Source organism: Setaria italica, chromosome II (assembly GCF_000263155.2).
Source record: "Setaria italica strain Yugu1 chromosome II, Setaria_italica_v2.0, whole genome shotgun sequence".
NCBI classification, from domain to species: domain Eukaryota; kingdom Viridiplantae; phylum Streptophyta; class Magnoliopsida; order Poales; family Poaceae; genus Setaria; species Setaria italica.
In genome coordinates, this window is record NC_028451.1 from 39,558,260 (window position 1) to 39,575,808 (window position 17,549).

At 47.3% G+C, this 17,549-nt stretch overlaps 2 protein-coding genes across 7 annotated transcripts; both read right to left on the bottom strand.

The window, feature by feature from the left end:
• Positions 1-2,683: 2,683 nt before the first annotated feature.
• Positions 2,684-6,434, bottom strand: LOC101756152 (phytoene synthase 2, chloroplastic). The gene is made up of 6 exons (XM_004957538.3): positions 5,218-6,434; positions 4,700-4,750; positions 4,160-4,332; positions 3,789-4,024; positions 3,488-3,680; positions 2,684-3,124 (listed from the first exon to the last, which is right to left on the bottom strand). The coding sequence occupies exons 1-6, from the start codon at positions 5,693-5,695 to the stop codon at positions 2,933-2,935; spliced, it is 1,323 nt and encodes a 440-aa protein (XP_004957595.1). The 5' UTR covers positions 5,696-6,434; the 3' UTR covers positions 2,684-2,932.
• A 1,779-nt stretch (positions 6,435-8,213) lies between these two features.
• LOC101756557 (protein ACCUMULATION AND REPLICATION OF CHLOROPLASTS 3) lies at positions 8,214-17,288 on the bottom strand. Of its 6 annotated transcripts, XR_002676515.1 has the most exons (18): positions 16,952-17,286; positions 15,821-15,879; positions 15,633-15,697; positions 15,269-15,403; positions 15,107-15,155; positions 14,454-14,566; positions 14,299-14,370; positions 14,100-14,210; positions 13,664-13,845; positions 11,923-12,183; positions 11,727-11,803; positions 11,277-11,653; positions 10,523-10,627; positions 10,312-10,449; positions 9,746-9,912; positions 9,483-9,638; positions 8,698-8,798; positions 8,214-8,595 (listed from the first exon to the last, which is right to left on the bottom strand). XR_002676515.1 is itself a non-coding variant. In XM_012844202.3 (16 exons), exons 1-16 carry the CDS (start codon positions 17,218-17,220, stop codon positions 9,581-9,583), a joined length of 2,238 nt encoding a protein of 745 aa, XP_012699656.1. In that variant the 5' UTR covers positions 17,221-17,286; the 3' UTR covers positions 9,066-9,580. The 6 variants fall into 6 exon arrangements, 3 of the variants coding, with proteins under 3 accessions (XP_012699656.1, XP_012699658.1, XP_012699657.1); XR_001163449.2 differs by having other exon boundaries at positions 8,214-8,798; XR_001163450.2 differs by lacking the exons at positions 8,214-8,595; positions 8,698-8,798 and adding an exon at positions 8,916-8,932.
• Between the last annotated feature and the right edge of the window lie 261 nt (positions 17,289-17,549).

Below are 17,549 nucleotides of genomic sequence, written 5' to 3' on the forward strand. Positions count from 1 at the left end.
TCGATGAGCTCGGTCTCCTCCTCCCCGAAGGTGGCCGCGGCGCGCGCCGCGCCCTCGGCGATGCCGGCGTCGGGCTCGTCGTCGACGGAGACCGGGATGGAGCCCCAGTCGGCGCCGTAGAGCACGGAGGTGGGGCGGACGTGGAGCAGCACGACGGCATCCCTGGGGCGGAGGTAGTTCTGGACGGCCCACTTGACGGCGAAGGCGGACTCGTCCGAGAGGTCCACCGTGATGCCGATGCGGCGGTGCGGGGAAGACGCCGCGGCGGAGGCCGCGGCCAGCGAGGAGAAGAAGAACCACGGTGAGGTGGGCTGGATCGCCGCCATCGCCTGCGCTGCAGACAGGTGCACCGGCGGCGGCCCGGACGGCGACCTGTCGTCGCCGGCGCCGGCAGTCGGGGAGGCCGGGTGGGTCGCCATCGCCGATTCGGCCAGAGGGTTGTTCCTCCTCTGGCCTACGAGATTCCTGCCAGCCGCGGCGGCTCGAACCGAATCGAATCAGGCGGCGTAGGCGGGAGAGCACAGCAGGGGCAGCACAGCAGGGGCAAAAGGGACATTTTACAGAAGAGGTGCTAAACTTTAGCCCTCTTTCCAAACACCCAAGGTGCTAAACTTTAGCCCTTTCATTTGAGGGGGCTAAATTTTAGCCCAAGGCTAAATTTTAGCACCCCTCTCCCAAACAGGGCCTAAAGAAAGGAAAGAAAGATTATGGCTCGATCTCGGAAACAAAACGGAACTGTAGCGAACAGGAATACGTGACCCTTACGAAACCGTGAAAGCTTTTCTGCGACCTGGATAATAACTCAATGGGCCTGAAGGTCCGGCCCAGGATATGCAGACCAGAAAACGGTGCGCGTGGGTTCAAATTAATTGGGACCTACCTGCCCACGTGCTATTTGGGCCAACTATTTTGGCGAACACGCGCGGCGCACGACTTTGTTTGTTGTTGTCTGGGCTGCATCGCTTGGGCGTTGGGCCGGTAGTAACGTTCCCAGAAACTCACTGCCTCAGGCGTCAGGTGACTCCTGCAGTCCTGCTAGTAGCTGCTACTACTGCCTACTAAGTGACTCCTAGACATGCTTTTAAAACTTCAGCAAGCAGTTCGTGCCACTAGACAGTCTCATAAGTCATACCACTGGGGCACCTGGACCGTTCAATTCCCAGTTGCCACAAACATGGAGTGAGCGTGTGGTCTCGGACACCATGAAAACAAATCAGGCCAGAATGTCCTGGTCCTGGCGGCTGTCCGTGGAGCAACTAGTACAGCAGCAGGAGGTACTGAGGTGCATCGCGTACCAGCCGTCCACTCAACGGGTTCCCTCCTCGTGTAAAATATTTCTTGGTCTGCCCTTGCATTCCTTGACCATAATTAGGATGTATTTAGATTCTCGAGCTAAAGTTTAGTCTTTATCACATCAAATATTCAGATGCTAATTAGAAAGACTAAACATGAGTTAATTATAAAGCTAATTGCAGAAATCCTAGACTAATTCGTGAGATGAATCTATTAAGTCTAATTAATCCATCATTAGCAAATGATTACTGTAGCACCACATTGTCAAATCATGAATTAATTAGGCTTAATAAATTCGTCTCGCAAATTAGCCTCCATCCGTGCAATTAGTTTTATAATTAATTTATATTTAATACTCTTAATTAGTATCAAACATCCAGTATCAAACATCCGACGTGACAGGATTAAAGTTTAAGCCTGGTATCAAGGCCTCAAACTATGCGCCGGCGGTTATGCGCCGACGGTCGGTGAGCGAGCGAGTAGACTTGGTATATGTTGCTAGATAACGTAAAATATCGCATCAAAAGGAGACGTGCGAAAGATCTCGGGTTGCCTTCCACCACACAAGCATAAACAATCTCCAGTTAGTTTCTTCTGGGAGAAGTACAGCACAACTGCATCATCCAGCAGCAGCTAGGACGGACTTGGGAGTCTCTGTCAGTGCTGAATAAACTAGAGCTTGGGAGAAAGAAGCACGCAATGCCATCTCAAGATTCATCTGAGTTCATGCAAACCTGCCGCGAGGTGGCATTCCGCTAGAGTTATGGGCTAAACAATTACACTTAGGCCATGTTTAGTTCCCTCCAAACTTCCAACTTTGACATTATGCAAAAAGAAGATTCCCCATCACATCAAACTTGCGGTACATGCATGGAGTACTAAATGTAGACGAAATCAAAAATTAATTGCACAATTTTGTTGTACTTTGCGAGACGAATCTTTTGAGCCTAATTAGTCAATATTTGGACAATAATTCACAAATACAAACGAAACGCTAGAGTTGCGCATTTATGGCAAAATGCCAATTTTACCACCCCAAATTGGGAACTAAACAAGGTCTTAGAACTTAGCTGTTCCGCTGCACCTGCTGACAGTGCAAGCAAGGCTGTCCCAATGGGATCCCAGCACGGGCTGAATTTAGTAATGCCATGCAAGATTTTGGTGAGCTAATGCTGTGATCCTTCAGCGGCAAACGGTGCCATCTGTTACTACTCATCATGAATTTGTATTTGTTTCTGTCTGTGTGTGCTACCTAACCTTACAACTATGACACTAAAGATTGTGGAAGTATTTGTGTAGAATAGTATATAGACCGGCCGGTATGCTATTTTCAGCAGCTAGCTACCTCGCTGAATGAGGGAGCAATGAGTGAGTGACATGTACAGCATCATTCGGTCAATCAAAGCACCTGCAGCATGAGCAAGAAGCAAGGTCGCCCACTACTATATTTTATTTCACATTTCTACTCTACGTATTCCTTTTTAGTATGTACTTATACATTATCCAGTGCTTTGTACATGGCAAAATATACGAACCACATGTGAATCATGCATGTGTCTCATGTGGCCTGACCAGAAATTTGAACATCATCCACTGCTGTGTACCATATGTGACCGGGTGACAGAGACCCACAGCCCTTCTATGTTAGGCTGGAGTAGTGTCTCTGGCTCTGGGTCAGAGAAGAGGGGGGCATCAGCGATCTCAGGTAAGCCTTGGGCAGCGCCATCAGCTTCTTCGTCTTGGGAACGTATGCCCTCTTGGTGAAGTTGTCGTAGTCGTTCGCCTCGATCTCGTCCAGGATCTGTCGGTACAGAAGCAGAGAAGCCCACACCTGAAAGAGCAGTTTTAGGCTTGTTTAGTTCCCCGTTTTCCCAACTTTAGCACTATGATTCTCCATCATATCAAACTTGCGATACATACATGGAGTACTAAATGTAGACGAAATCAAAAACTAATTGCACAGTTTTGTTGTACTTTGCGAGACAAATCTTTTGAGCCTAATAGTCAATATTTGGACAATAATTCACAAATACAAACGAAATGCTACAGTTACGCATTTATGGCAAAATGTAAACTTTGCCACTCTCAATTTAGGAACTAAAGGCCTTAATTTGCAGGTTGTTGTTGTTCATCTCTGAAACTGTGGTGTGTGTGATGCTGAAGAAATGACCAGCAGGAGAGTAAGATGTCTCACCGGCCATCGGCTCTCCTGGTTGAGCTCGGTGGCACCTTCCTCGGCCTGCCTGAAGAACGATCTCGCCCTCGTGATCTGGTCCCGCATGAAGCCTTTCCATCCGTCGGTGACGCGGCCGTTGAAGATGTCGGCTTCCGAGAGCCCCGCCATCTCCAGCTCGTCCTGTGGGAGGTAGATCCTTCCCCTCCTCGCACTGTCAATGGCACGTGACACACACTGTAAATATGGGACGGAGAGCAAGCTGACATCGGAGATAGATGACGGCGAGATTGCAAGCATCTGATCGAGGTGAGCGACGTACTCCTCGCCGACGTCCCTGAGGATGTTGGTGAGCTGGTTGGCCAGGCCGAGGGCCAGCGCCCCCTTGCAGACCGTCTCGGTGGCCGCCCTGGATTCCGGCGAGATGCCCATCACCGGGACGCTCATGAGGCCCACGGTGCCGGCGACGTAGTAGCAGTAGAGGTACAGCTCGTCGAAGGTCCGGTACCGGGACTTCCTCAGGTCCATGCGCATCCCCTCGATCATGTCCCTGAACGGCTGCATTATCACAATTCACAGTACAGGCAGAGATGAAGGTGTCATGTCGTGTAGTGCTGCAAATCAGTGTGCCAAGGTGCGATGATTTTAACGTGTTCTTTCATGGAGGCCAGTATATCGCGATCGGTCACGTGCCTGGATGTCGACGGGGAAGTTGGCGACGGTGTCGGAGAGGGCGGCGTCGAGCATGTCGTAGGGCCGGCCGGCGAAGATGTCCTCCAGCCGCGATTCCCAGCGGTCCAGCGCCAGGGCCGAGATGTGGGACGCGTTAGGCCCGTCAACGAGCTCGTCCGTCCTCCTGCACCACACTGAACACGCGCAGAGGTGGAACCACGTCAGCGCTTGATACGTGCCATCCCTGGTCAATCATGTCATCCAACTTTCCTACCTCAAAAGAAATGGAAGAATGAAAGTCACCGAGCATAATAAACTAGTCTGCTAACTGTCAGTGTAAAGATTTTCACACTGCTTCTCCATGGTTTACACGTTCCCATGGTATGAACTGGATTTAGATGACAGCATCAGCAAGCATCGTTTCTGCGTGTCCTATGCTGCTGCAACGAGTCAAAACGACAACGCCCCGTCGAAAAAGAGAGCGGGAACCTGTGCCGCGACACTGCCAGGGAGACAAGAAACAGGGACATGTGGGGGCTTGCCGGCTTGGTCTCTGCTTACCGTATATCGCCCAGATCGCCCTCCTCCTCTCCGGCGTCATCAGCTGCGTCGCTGCAACGCAAGAAACAGCAGCGTTGAGAGATCAGAGATCAGACATGCGCATGTGCAATCGAATGCATGGTTATTGATTATAGAAGCTGACTGGTCGGTATGTGGTGCCCACAACTGGTGACAAAATAGCGTGGTCTCCGTTGCATCAGGACATCCCAATGACAATGTGTCCATGATCGAGATCGCGCTCATGTGAAAGTCATCTAATTTCATGAACATGCTGTCGTTTTTTCGAAGTTGTCGTCATAATCAAATACTAACTGAGTGAGTAACTGTAGCTGATGCAGCTAGTAAGAGTGAGCACCCGTGAAAGTTCATCCTTTGCACTGTCCTTTTAGGGCAAATATTATTTTTCTATGTTTATTAAAAGTTTTGCAAAAGACGCTACTTGAGCACGGCGAAACTTTTTGGCAAAAATCTATTCAGATCAACGGGAAGTAGCAGCAAGGAGTTTTGATGTCGCTTACCCAGGTAGAATGTCTTGGCGTACTCCTTGCAGACCTCCCCGCAGCGGTCGAATGCCGCCTTCAGCCCGCCGGCCATGGGCTCCGGCCCAATCCGCGCCGCCCTCGGCGCCGCGGCCGCGAGCGCCGCCTGCTTGAGCACGACCTCGTGCACCCTCTGCTCGGACGGCACGGCGAGCGCGTCGCCGGGCGCCGGCGCCGCCACCTGCAGGCCCGGCAGCGCCAGCGCGGGTGGGCGCGCGGGCGCGACGGCGCCCCACGGCTCGGCCTCGAGGCAGCCAATGGTGTCGGAGCCCGCGGCGCGCACGGAGCACGGCGCCGCGCCGCGGACCCGCCTCCCGCGCCCGACCTTGGCCACGAACGTCGCCGTGCCCGCGCGGCCCGGCGCGTCCGACGCGGACCACCGGTCGTGCTGCTGCCGTCGCCGTCGCCAAGCAGCCGCGCACGCCGGCGACGTCACCGCGCGGCTGGTGGACATCATGTTTGGAACGCGGCGAGATTGATTGATCGCGATCGCAATGGAAGGGCACGGATGGATGGAGCTGAAAAGCTGGTGAGCAGGGCTATATAGAGTGATCGACAGAGAGGAGAGGCGGGAGGGGACTGGACACTGGACAGAGTTGGGTCTAGGAGACGAGGGCTCTGTTAGTTTTGTCCGTTGGCTGCAGGGCACGAGCCGAGCACTACAAAACTAGCCCTCCCCCCTGTGGCGGGTGACCGGCCACTGGTTTGAGGAAGCTCCAAATCGCGAGTCCCGACGCGGCGGCGGCGCCAAGACTGCAACCTGCCCGTGGCGGCTCTTTGTGGCCGCGCGTGGGAGGAGGGGCGAGGACGCCCGCACGAGGCCACGAGCGTGTGTGTAGTGTAGCTACGCGAAGGCGAGAGGAGCACCGGCGCACACACGGCCGCAGCTGCATGCACCACACACCCAAGCTCTCACCGTGGCATGGCGGGCCTTTTGTAATGCGGAGGCTGGAGAGGCCAGGTGGCGGGCGTTGGCCGGGGGTGCTTGTGTCCAGGAGGAGGAGGACGCTCTGGCAGGGCACCCGGACAATGGAGGGAAAAAAAGTGGCAGGTGAGGTCAGTGGTGAGGCATTTCGACGGCATCCATTTGCAACCGGACAAATGGCGCCTCATGGAAAGGTTCCGACGGTGTCCTGGTGGAGATGGCAAGTCCGTTTTCGTGTGTGTGGCAGATGACCGGTGAATCTACGAGAAAAGGAGTGCTTGCATATCTGGCGAAATAATGCTGGTATCGACCGAGTGGCGAGTAGTAGTGTAGTTTTAAGTCAAAAAGAGTAGTAGTGTAGTACGCAGGGTATGTACCCTGACAAATCTATCCTGCTAAAGCAGTGAACTGCAGATGCAGATAGAGGATTTCTAATCGAAACTTATTTGGAACAGTTCCAGCCTGAAAGTCTCCAAAAGATTGTGTGTGTGTTACCAAACCATTCCAAAAATGAAAAATCTGATCTAAAGTGCCGAGCTGATCGGTCAACGGTGCATGTACATGATCGACCGGTATCCCCCGTAAACTTGCTTTTAGCATCGGTGACCATCGCTTTCTCGGTTGTCTCTGGTCAGTCAACGATGGATTCGAGTATCCCGCCGACCACGGGGACCGCCGCGACCCGCCCCACGTCCGGGCGGGGTCACGCTAGTACGTACGCGGAGGCGGAGCCACCGTGGCCGGGGCCGGCGATTGGCATCCGCCGCCCGCTCAGGCTCAGGCTCGGGGCACATGGAGAGAGAGACCGGTGCCGTGCCGGTACCCAGGCAGCGCGCCGGAGGGGACACGTGGTGGGGCGCGCGACCGTGGCCTGTCGGCATGTGGGAACGCCGCGAGGGACACGAGGAGCCCCCGCCCGGGCCCTCGTGCACCCCACCCCCGCCCGGCCGCCCCTGCTCGTGCTTCCCCCATCCCACCTGGTGATAGTGCCCGTCGTTGTAGTTCGCGTTCCCGCTCCCAATCCCATACGGTTGCCTCGCGCTGCTGCCGATGCTAGCTTGGCCTCTCCCCACCGGTGCGCGTGCGGGCTGGCGTCGGGGCACCCACCACCGCCCAGCCTGCGGGCCGGGCGCGCGTGTCCCGTGTCCGCCCGCCCACCGCGCGCACGGCAACGCCAACGTGGATGCCGTCCGGGTGCCTGCGCCCTCTGTGCGTGCGTGCGTGAGCGGCGAGAGGAAGGGGGCGGGCAAGCGACCGGATGGTAGAGTAGGACGCGTGCTTCACCAAGTACCGGTCTCCCCACCTGGGCGGCGGGGGCGTGACGGCGACCCCACCTGTAGGGGGCGGGGGGCGGTCGCCGTCGGCCCGGCCTCGCTCGCCGGTCAGCACTCGGCGGTGGCGCTCCCCACTCCACTCCGATGCCAGCGACAGGATCACAGGATAACGCGAGTGCGATGGCAACTTTGCGGTGCACGACGGCAGGCAGGATATGCCGATATGGTGGTGGTTACCGGTCCTCCGTCCGGCTTCGGTCGGTCGTGCGCGGGGCGGGGGTGGATGGACCACGAGGCCGTCCATTGCTACTACTAAAAGTGGCAGTTCCACTAGGGATTTTTCAAGGCGGCACTCCAGTGGCGGCCTGACATTTACCGGAGGGAAGCTTTTGTATCCATCCACACGGGGACGGGAGGTGCACGCGGCGTGGCGGTACTTGTGCTCCACGGCGTAGTGCGCCAGCCCGGCAAATCACTCACGTGGCATTAGTTTATTTATGTTATTACTAGCAAGTCAGAGTCAGACCTCACCGTCACCGTAGATTGCTGTGAGTGGAAGCCCAGGCAATGCATTTCCAGGAGCTGCTGTAAATGGAAGCCATGGCGCGCAAGAAGCTCATGAGCTTCGTGTCTTCTTTTTTGAGGGTTCAGGTCTTCAGGAGCTTCATCATACACGAGAACAGTTTAAAGAAGCAGCTGTCAGGAAATACTTCAAACGCAGGGAAGTTCCCATTCCGGGTGCATGCAGAGCGACAGAGCAGTATGGCACCGCCGGATACACAAATTGATCCTTTTTTTTTCTGGGGCCACGAAATGTCGAAATGCACCGATGGAGGTTGACGCAAGAGACACATGACCGGATTGGTAGGGGAAACAAAATGCATGCCCATAGATTCACGGCTGGCGAAGTGCCAAGTTGCCGTGCGACTTCAATCCGCAGCCACTTGCGTCCGAAAATGCTGAAACATACCAGCATAGCAATCAGCCAGCAGCGGTTGCACGCAAGAGAGCCCTAGAACCACTTGGGACGTGACAACAGATAGGTTTTCTTATGCCATGCAGGCGTAGCTTGGATACTCAAGACCCCGACCTTCTGTCGCTTACTCTGATTTTGAAACACCAAGCCAGTGAATGGAATGAATCTGGTATTGGTAGGTGCTGATACCGTCCAGATCAAGAAGGGGAGTCGCACTTGAGCTCTTAAGCTGTCAGTTCGCTGAATATTTGATTAAACTAGCTCTATTGTGCTTCAAAAGTTACCTTTATTCATACCAAAAAGAGGGGATGTCATTGTCTGCACAGATTTGCCTATAGCCCACTGAAACACCCAAACTCAGAATACCAGGTGTCATTCATCAGACCTGATAAAACGTGTATTGTCCAAAAGTGAGAAACTTGAAATCTTCTCAACTAAACAGAACAATAGATCTTCAAAGTTCCATTAGCATTCATATGATTGCAGTCATCCAATCTGTGAACCAACTGCAAAGCCAAACTGAAAGAGAAACAGTAAAATACTACCAAAGCAATGGATAGCATCTCTATGATGTTCTGTCATACCACATTTTTCAATGATAATTCCTACAAGAAGCTTCAAATTATTGGCTGCCGACTTCGATTGAGCAGTGTGAAACGAGTAAACTTGACCAAGATATTATTGAAACATAATGAGTACTCAATTGATGGAAACATAAAAAAAAGGGACAGGGTCCAATTTGGGCCCACATTTGTGGAAACTCAGGTACTCAATTGGACAAAGGAGCAGCGCTACGAGAGCTTGTTCATACATGTACTGAGAAAATAATTGAACACACTTCACGTCCAGGCACAGTTGAGCAGCTGTTCCCAGCTTGGGACATCAGCCTCATGAAGAAAGCTTTCTCCCATACTTCTACTGATATATACAGAAATCGCTACAGTCCACAGTTTCTTTTTTTGGAAAAAATTAGGCATCTAAACTTCAATAGTGCTTCCAACAGGCACCTATTTACGACTATAAAGACTGAAACTAGAATCACTTCGTGTTTAGTGGAGAGGCTCCATACCAGAGTGCCTTGCAACATCTGAGATTTTGAAGCATAGCCTCCTACCATCTGAGAAGCAAATTTCGCCAGTATCTGGAAAATCTACTTAGATCCGAACCCTATTTCTCCATTTTAGTTCTGCCAACAAGTACACCCTCATCCCAAACTTCAATCCACCTGTAAACGTAATCAAGGATAAAGTTAAGTCCCTATTTTCGTTCGAAAGAGTATGCAGATGTACTATTTCTGGAACACATTAGACACATTAAATATGCAAGAGCAACCTTAATCCATTTGCATCCACCAACAGGCTCTCCCCATGGCGCCATCCATTTTGGAAATGGCCAAAGAAGATACTCCCATCCTTGGCATAAAATCTACCCTCGCCATTAGCCTTGCCTTTCCAAAAGTTTGCAAACCAGCGGTCACCACTGTGAAAATAATACCAGCCCTAGATGAAGGGGGGAAAGCTCAGTAAGTCACCACTGTGAAAATAATACCAGCCCTAGATGAAGGGGGGAAAGCTCAGTAAGTCATATGGAGAGTCAATAGTGTTACATTGCTCAACTTGATATAAAAGTAAATGTTCGGAATTTGTAGCTAGAATAAGTTAAGGTGCTTGGATATTTCATCACTGGTTATTTTATAATCAAGAATTCAATACAAATGATCTTTATATAAAAGATGCGGAATCAATAAATCCTGAAGTAATAGCTCTAAGCACATGGTAGTCACGGTTAGTAGGCATTTTAATTAACTGCCCGCTGTGAATCTGAAAAGCAGTTTGCTAGTGTTTCCATTTCACAACTGTGATGTACAAGATGAAAGCAACTGTAACATGCTGCCATACCTTTCCATGAATAAGGTCATCCCTCCATGTTCCATGATACACATCACCATTACTGTGAAAGAGAGTCCCCAAACCAGATCTCTTACCATACCTCCAGAGTCCATCATAAAAGCTCCCAGCACTGAAGGTTAGACGTCCCTGTAATTGTTAACAAGGTAAGATTGTTGGATCTGTCAAATAAGTTGGAAAGGGCCTGTAATTCCGATCTCACCTTTCCTTCAGGGACACCTTCTTGGCATCTACCTCTATAAATTCCCCCTCTATACCGTATTTCAACAACTGGGCTCCATGTCTTTTCTGGTTCTCTTTCTGCATCCTACAAGTAAAATAATGGATTGCAGATGCTAAGGCTCTTAGGACATGAAGAGTCAGAGCAAAGTGACACAAGTGCTATCCAGATTCTGGCTGGAAATAAAATATTTCCTCCAGAAAAGTAGCAACAGAAAACAGCACTAAAGACAAGATAAATATTGAGGTAAGTGTGTTCACATTGGCACCATGTCAGGATTTTATCACCCAAAAAAGGAGTCAAGAGAAGACAACACCTTAATGAAGATAAAACATCTAAGTAGTATCATAAACACCTTAGATGCACAGATGTAACTGAATGGAAAGCCCATCTTAATACCACAAGAAAATGGAACTAGTGAGCTAGCAACACGTATGGAACTACTGAGAGAGGCTGCAAAACATGATTCTGGGGCTGAAACTAGGAGGATGTGCACAGTACAATTATCCAATTTTGGAATAGTAAACCTGGCTGCCAATTTCTTCAACCTATATGGAATATGAAATCCAAACTAAACAACAAAAGTATCTTTGAATTTAATAAAAGAAACCCAATTTGTTGCACTTTTCCAAGCTGATTTGATCTGGGAAAGGCTGTTCAAACAAGGGATGGAGTTGATAACAAACTATGTCAGCATGACATCAGAGATCAGTATGCAGGAGATAGAGAAACTAACAAGCATCAGTGCAGCCCGGCTGGATATTGAGTTTGAGCCACGCTTTCGAGACCTATCCATTCTGCCCCTCAGAAATGTGACTGCAGAACTACACATGTCCATTACTTTCTCCAAACGAACATCAGAAAATGTTGCTGCAAAGGCAGCATGTCCAGTAGCTACAGTTGTGCCAGCATCAGGAGTTTCAAGCTGCGTATTTGGAGAATGATCAGACTGAACTTTGCTAAGTTTTACACCAACAGGAAGAGTGACAATATCAAGCTCATCATTTTTACTGCTTCCACTTGCCATTGTGCGCTCTTTAGCCCACAATTGTGCAATGCCAAAACCAGGGGAGTTGCTCAAGAAATTATGCTCCTGCTGTGAACCTAAATGCTCTGTCAATGAATCTTAAGTTAGAAAAGCGCACGCAAACAAACCGGAGAACGTGGTGTGCGCAAACAAATTTACCTCTGTTGTTATCTTTGCCCAATTCTTCAGCAACTAGAAAATTACCTTCTAGAGATTCTGGTTTTATTCTCCCATTCCTATCATTACCAAGACAGAACTGTGATGAGCATGCTTGGTCATAGTAATAGAAAGTATTTTTTTAAAAAGGAACTGGCTTTCCTCGGATAAATGGAAAGAAGCAGAGTCTGCATGTTACCTCTCATATTCCAAATCCTCAATTTCTTCAGGAGATATTTTTGAAACAGTAGCATCAGAAGAACCATTAGAAAGTTGTGAGAATTCTCGTTCTACAGAATTAGATCCGTTGTCAGGCAGTCGATTAAATGAATGCTTCTGCCGAGTTTGTTTCTGCTCAGGGATATCTCCTCCCATAAGAGAGGTTATAAAAGGAAAATGCAAGGCCAAACTTGAAAGAAAGCCCTCTTGTACTGTAGCAACACTTTCGTCATAGTGGTTTCTGTAAAAAAAAAATTGTAGCACATTATCAACCAGTAATATCAACAGACATCACAATGGGTGACAAAGTAAAACTACATCAGTATAGGTTGTATCGCAATTTAATTTTCTACTCATACCACATAAAAGCATATCATGACCTAGCACAAATTGGAATCGATCGACTAAACTCTAGTAATCTTTTGCGCTGTTACCTATTTAGACTGTATGCTGCTATAGACTGTTGTTATCAACACAAGAATCGCATAGCTGAAATTCATACCATCATGAGACCACATATCAGTCAAACATAGAAAGAAATGACAATCACACTCAAATTTTGCACATAACAGTCTAAAATAAAAAGAACCACCTGATAAGAAAAGTTATTAAACTAATTTTAATTGTCCTTTCAAACAATAGCCCTATTCAAGAAACAATGGAAAAGGTCTTTCTCCAATAAAAATGACGGCAAAAACCATGAAGATTGGAAAGAGCATCAGATACTAAATTATAAGACTTCACTGACTGCAACAAAGATTGCACCATAATAGTTATGTTATGTTAACTGTGAAAACTATATAAACCAAACAGAAGCATTTAATACCCAGCAAATAGACAAGGCCAGAGTAAGAATTTGACAACATGGAAGGGGAATAGCTGAAAGGTGCTACGCGTGACATACAAGGATCAAGCTGACAAGGACATCCAGCACCTGATCACCACATTTGTGTTTGCTAGAGAGTCTGGCATCAGATCTTCTCCCACTTTGGACTTCTGGACCTACACCCGGGCCCACAGAGTGCGTGTTCAGTGTTCACTGATTGGCGGTGCAGTGCGAAATTGAGTACCGGCAAGGAGAAGCGTTAAGGCCTAAGGGGTTCGATTCTCTGGTCATCCTTGGTGCCTAGATGCTCTGGAAACAACATAACGACATCGTCTTCAACAATGGCTCACCATAAGTCCAGCATCTCCTGCAGGTGGTGATCGGCGATCGGCGAGGTGCACCTGTGGAGCCTCGTCGGCACTAAGGGCCTTGGAAGCCACTAGAGGATAGTTTAAGTGGAACAGGTCGTTCAAAAATCCTAAAAAGGCACGATGTAATCTATAAACTGCAAGGGGAGATTTAATAGACTATATTCCTTCTTAGTGCAATGACACTCAGTTCTCCTGCGTGTTCGAGAAAAAAAAAAGGCACTTATGCCTGCTAAAACTGTTTATCTAAAAAAATGCACTGCTCTAAGTTTAATTCAAGATCACAGGTTCAGGTTTTCATTCACATATCAATCAGATAATTAACACATGCAGTACAATTCAAACATGCAACCATAGCTGCTTAACAAACTACATTTGGTTTGGAAGATTTACTTAACAGAATACAAGATAATATTAAGTATACATTATGTTGCGGACTATGATTAGGAATGATGAATAAAAAAGGTCACTAAAAGACAGATGAATCATTTAAAATGTTCTTCATTAGGTGCTATATGACGACTTACCGGATAGTTAGAAGAGAAACTACTATCAGTTTTGGCTCTAAATCTGGTTCGGAATTTCTTGAAAATATAATGTCTTTGCTGAACCCAGTGACTCGACGAAAGATGTGCAGAATGGAGATCATGTCACTTTCAGACAATACACGAGCAGTTGTAAGGGAGAGGAAAACCACATTGTTCAAGTCCTACACAAAAAGAATATTAAAAATCTGTGGAATAAATATAACAGAGCTGCACAAAGATTTCATGGCTACAAATTTCCTTAGATATACAACCTTTTGCATTGATGCACATATAGAGTAGATTTTGATTTTTTTTTTGCACAGGTGCCCTTGAAGATAGGATACCAAAATATGAACGGATTTCTTTTTCCTTTTAATATTTCTTACAGAAGATAGAATAAACTCAGTAGAAGTTACAAAAAGACAATAAACTCCACCTTTATGCCACCACGAAGAAATGGACAGTGGAAGACAGCCTGCTTAATTGCTGACTGGATGTTATAACCAGCACCAAAGCCAACTCTAGCTTCGCCATAGCTTCGTAGTAGCTGTTACAGCTGAAGACTGTAAGAATCATTTAAGAAAATCTCATTTCTAGATGACAGAGCTTCGTAGGAGGGAAATATCTTAGATTACCTTGGCTACTTCCTCAGGATCAACTTCCTTAATTTGTGCATTAAGGGAACTCCAGAACATCTTATTATAACCCTGATATGTCAAGAAAATGTGATTCAAACAGTAGATTGCAATATTTCATATCAAAGCTCAGTATAGAAGGATTTGAAACTCACAGACATCATGATAGATATCATGCTAATAGTTGACAGGACAGCATTATTGGCACTTTCCAAAGCTTCAGCAAGAGTTTCCACTTCCGTCTCAAGCAATGAATCAGCTTCAATAACTGTGCCAGTAGATATAAAACTGTAATTCTTAATTCTTTAGACTACAAGCCATTGTTCTTGGCTGTGGCAAGTTACATTAATATTGTGGTGTTAATATTGCATGGAGAACAAACAACACCACAAGATTCCAGAATAAATTGATAAATTGAATCTACCAATCATCAATATCCACACCACCAAAAAGAAGCACTTATTATATTACTGAAAGCACACAAAATCACTTAAATTGCCATAATTAGCGAATAGTCTCATCATCTCATTATAAACCTTAAGTTAAAATGTCAAGCAGCATTCCTCTTCTTCTTGTTACCATTTCAACCTTGGTGGGACGGTATGCAAATCAGGGTCCGCAAACTTAGAATCCAGTAATCGGGAGCATAAGGCATAACTAGTGCTACATCTAAGTCCTTAGGTCCATAATGAAGGAAGCCCAGGTAGAACAAAGTGAGAAAAGCTCTTGTGTCATATCTTTTACTTTCTCATGCTGTAGTGCAAAACGTTGACAACATGGTGTAAAGGGTAGGCTAGAAATGGGTTACCAATGTGAAAGTTTGAGCATGTTCGAAGTTTGCCAATCAAATCAGCTGCCTGCAGACGACAATTAATAGCAAATGATTAGAACTTGAATCTTTTAAGCAACCTGAACCCGCAAATTTCACTGTTCATGGAAAATAGGAAAAACTCATACAGAAGTTATTTACCTCTACTTGCCGCCTTTGTCCCTCAAAGCAGAATGGCTTCAAAAATATTGAAGCAGCCAGATTACCAGCAGATTTGACAGCACTAAGAAGCTCCATTGCCATAATATGATCAGTATCCTGTCCTGCACTTGAAACCTAATCCAAATTTTAAAAAAAGTCATAGTAAGATAGGTGGTCAGATCTTGGTCTCAGTTGACAAAAATCAACAGTAACATGTGTTTATATTAACATTATCCAACAGAATAGTAAGGCATATAGCAGAATACCTATAAAGCAACTAATTATATGCACACTCAATGTCCTAATGTCAAACAATATGAGAACAACATATGTCGTCAAAAAGAAAGATAAGAAGTGTACAAACAAGAATAACTGCAGGTGGGCAGGGATGAAGAAATAACGGAGGTTCCAGGTCTCTGAACACTGCATCTGAAAAACAGAGAGATGTCAGCTTCATGCTAACAGTAGATGGAGAATGAAACCCAGAAAAACATGTACACTTAAATAACGCTGAATCAACTCAAGAAGTTGAGACCAGGAAAGACACAGTACCAGTTCCATGACCTTTTTGTATTAACTGTACTCTAGAATTATCCAACACATGTACAGTCCTGAAACAAAAATTTAGAGATGGTTCAAATGTTTAAAGAAAAACACTGAAAACATGAAAGAATAGCAACAAGCATTTCACTGAAAACATGAAAGAATAGCAACAAGATTTCATGCGAGGTTTATATGCAACAAAATAAAGTAAAGGCTCTTCTCCGTATGTACTATATAGCTCTGGTGATATCATAGCTATTTGATCAAGATATATTGATACAGAGAAACTCCACCATGCGCTTTGAATTTGTTGTGAAAATAGAAGGATCACAGTAGTCTTTCTAGCATTCTTTACGTTACTAGTACTAGGTACAAGATGCAGTCCTTAAATAGCTCACGAACTAATAGGTATGAATCCAAATATTTCAGGCTTCGTGTATCAAATTTTAGAAATATTTAGCACACTGGAGACTACTCTAATTCCTACTATGGAATTTTAAAGTAACCAATGTGCCACCGATTAAACAGAGTGTAACAATGTACTAGGAAATGGACCTTGCTATAGTCCACTAAGACATATGCTGCAGAAAGGTTCTTTATACTATGACTACAAAAATTAACCAATTGAATCTCATAAACAACTCTGCTCTCACCGAACATTAATGTGGTACACAGAAAATCTTGAAATTCACAATGACGGGTAACTTACATATTAAATTAACACCTGGTTATGCACACAATATATATGGAAAAAGTAACTATTACAACGAAAAATTGTGCTGATAGTGAAGAAAGATCACCCATCATGACAACAGAGTAATGGTTTGTCACTCTGTTTGGACGATACGCACTAATGAAGGCAAATCACAAACGAGATATCTTCCAAAAAATTGTAGCATCATGGGGAAAAACGCATAGATGATTCAACGTTTAGAAAGTATCGCTAGTGGAAATCAAAGTCACGACACAAAATTAACGTCGGCAGTTGATCGATTCTTCCAGCTGGGGCCCCAATCCTACATATCAAGAGTCCTCTGAACTACATTGCGCACAATAAGGCGCCCCGAAGGCTAAAACGAGCTCGGCATCGCGTACACACCAGACAATGCTCGATTTACGAATTCGATGTCGATTTCGTACCAGAAGCGGATGGGGGTGGAGGACAGTGTACGGGAGCCCATGCAGAAATCGATGACAGCGTCCTTCCGGCTCCCGACCCCTACCACCTCCACGGGCTCCGTCGCCCGTGAAGCACCCTCCGCCGCCTCTAACGCCGCCGCGCGGACTCCGTGGATGCGTCGCCGGCTGCGGCTGCGGCGTCCTCGCGTGGATGGGGCAAGGCGCCGCCGGGACGTGCCGGGGTAGGCGAGGGGCGGCGGTAGCTGGAGGCCCCGGACGGGAGCCGCCATGGGCGACGAGGACGTGTGGGTGGCACGGGCAGCGACTGAGGCTGCTGAGAATTGAGACGAGAGGAGGAAGGAGAGGCCGACGAGCCGTGGTTTAACGGCAATGTCGCCGTCAAAACTGCTGCAGGGGCCATGTGGAACTGTGCTGGGCCTATCTGAGTCCAACGTGAGCCCGTTTACTCTTAGCCCAAATAAATGTTTCTGTTTGGCCCTCTTAGCACTGGGCTACATTTGGCGGCCTTTAATAATGATGCGGAGCTTTATCGGAAATCCTACCCATCTTTCGGAAGATTTTCTCTCTTAGCACTGGGCTACATTTGGCGGCCTTTAAT

Coding starts and splice junctions, on each gene's coding strand:
- LOC101756152 (XM_004957538.3), bottom strand. CDS start 5,695: ATGATGTCCACCAGCCGCGCGGTGACGTCGCCGGCGTGCGCGGCTGCT. Junction 4,333..4,699: donor GGCGATCTGGGCGATATACG/GTAAGCAGAGAC, acceptor GCGCGTGTTCAG/TGTGGTGCAGGAGGACGGAC. Junction 3,681..3,788: donor CTCAGGGACGTCGGCGAGGA/GTACGTCGCTCA, acceptor TGCCATTGACAG/TGCGAGGAGGGGAAGGATCT.
- LOC101756557 (XM_012844202.3), bottom strand. CDS start 17,220: ATGGCGGCTCCCGTCCGGGGCCTCCAGCTACCGCCGCCCCTCGCCTAC. Junction 15,698..15,820: donor ACAAAAAGGTCATGGAACTG/GTACTGTGTCTT, acceptor TCTGTTTTTCAG/ATGCAGTGTTCAGAGACCTG. Junction 9,913..10,311: donor ATGACCTTATTCATGGAAAG/GTATGGCAGCAT, acceptor CCCTTCATCTAG/GGCTGGTATTATTTTCACAG.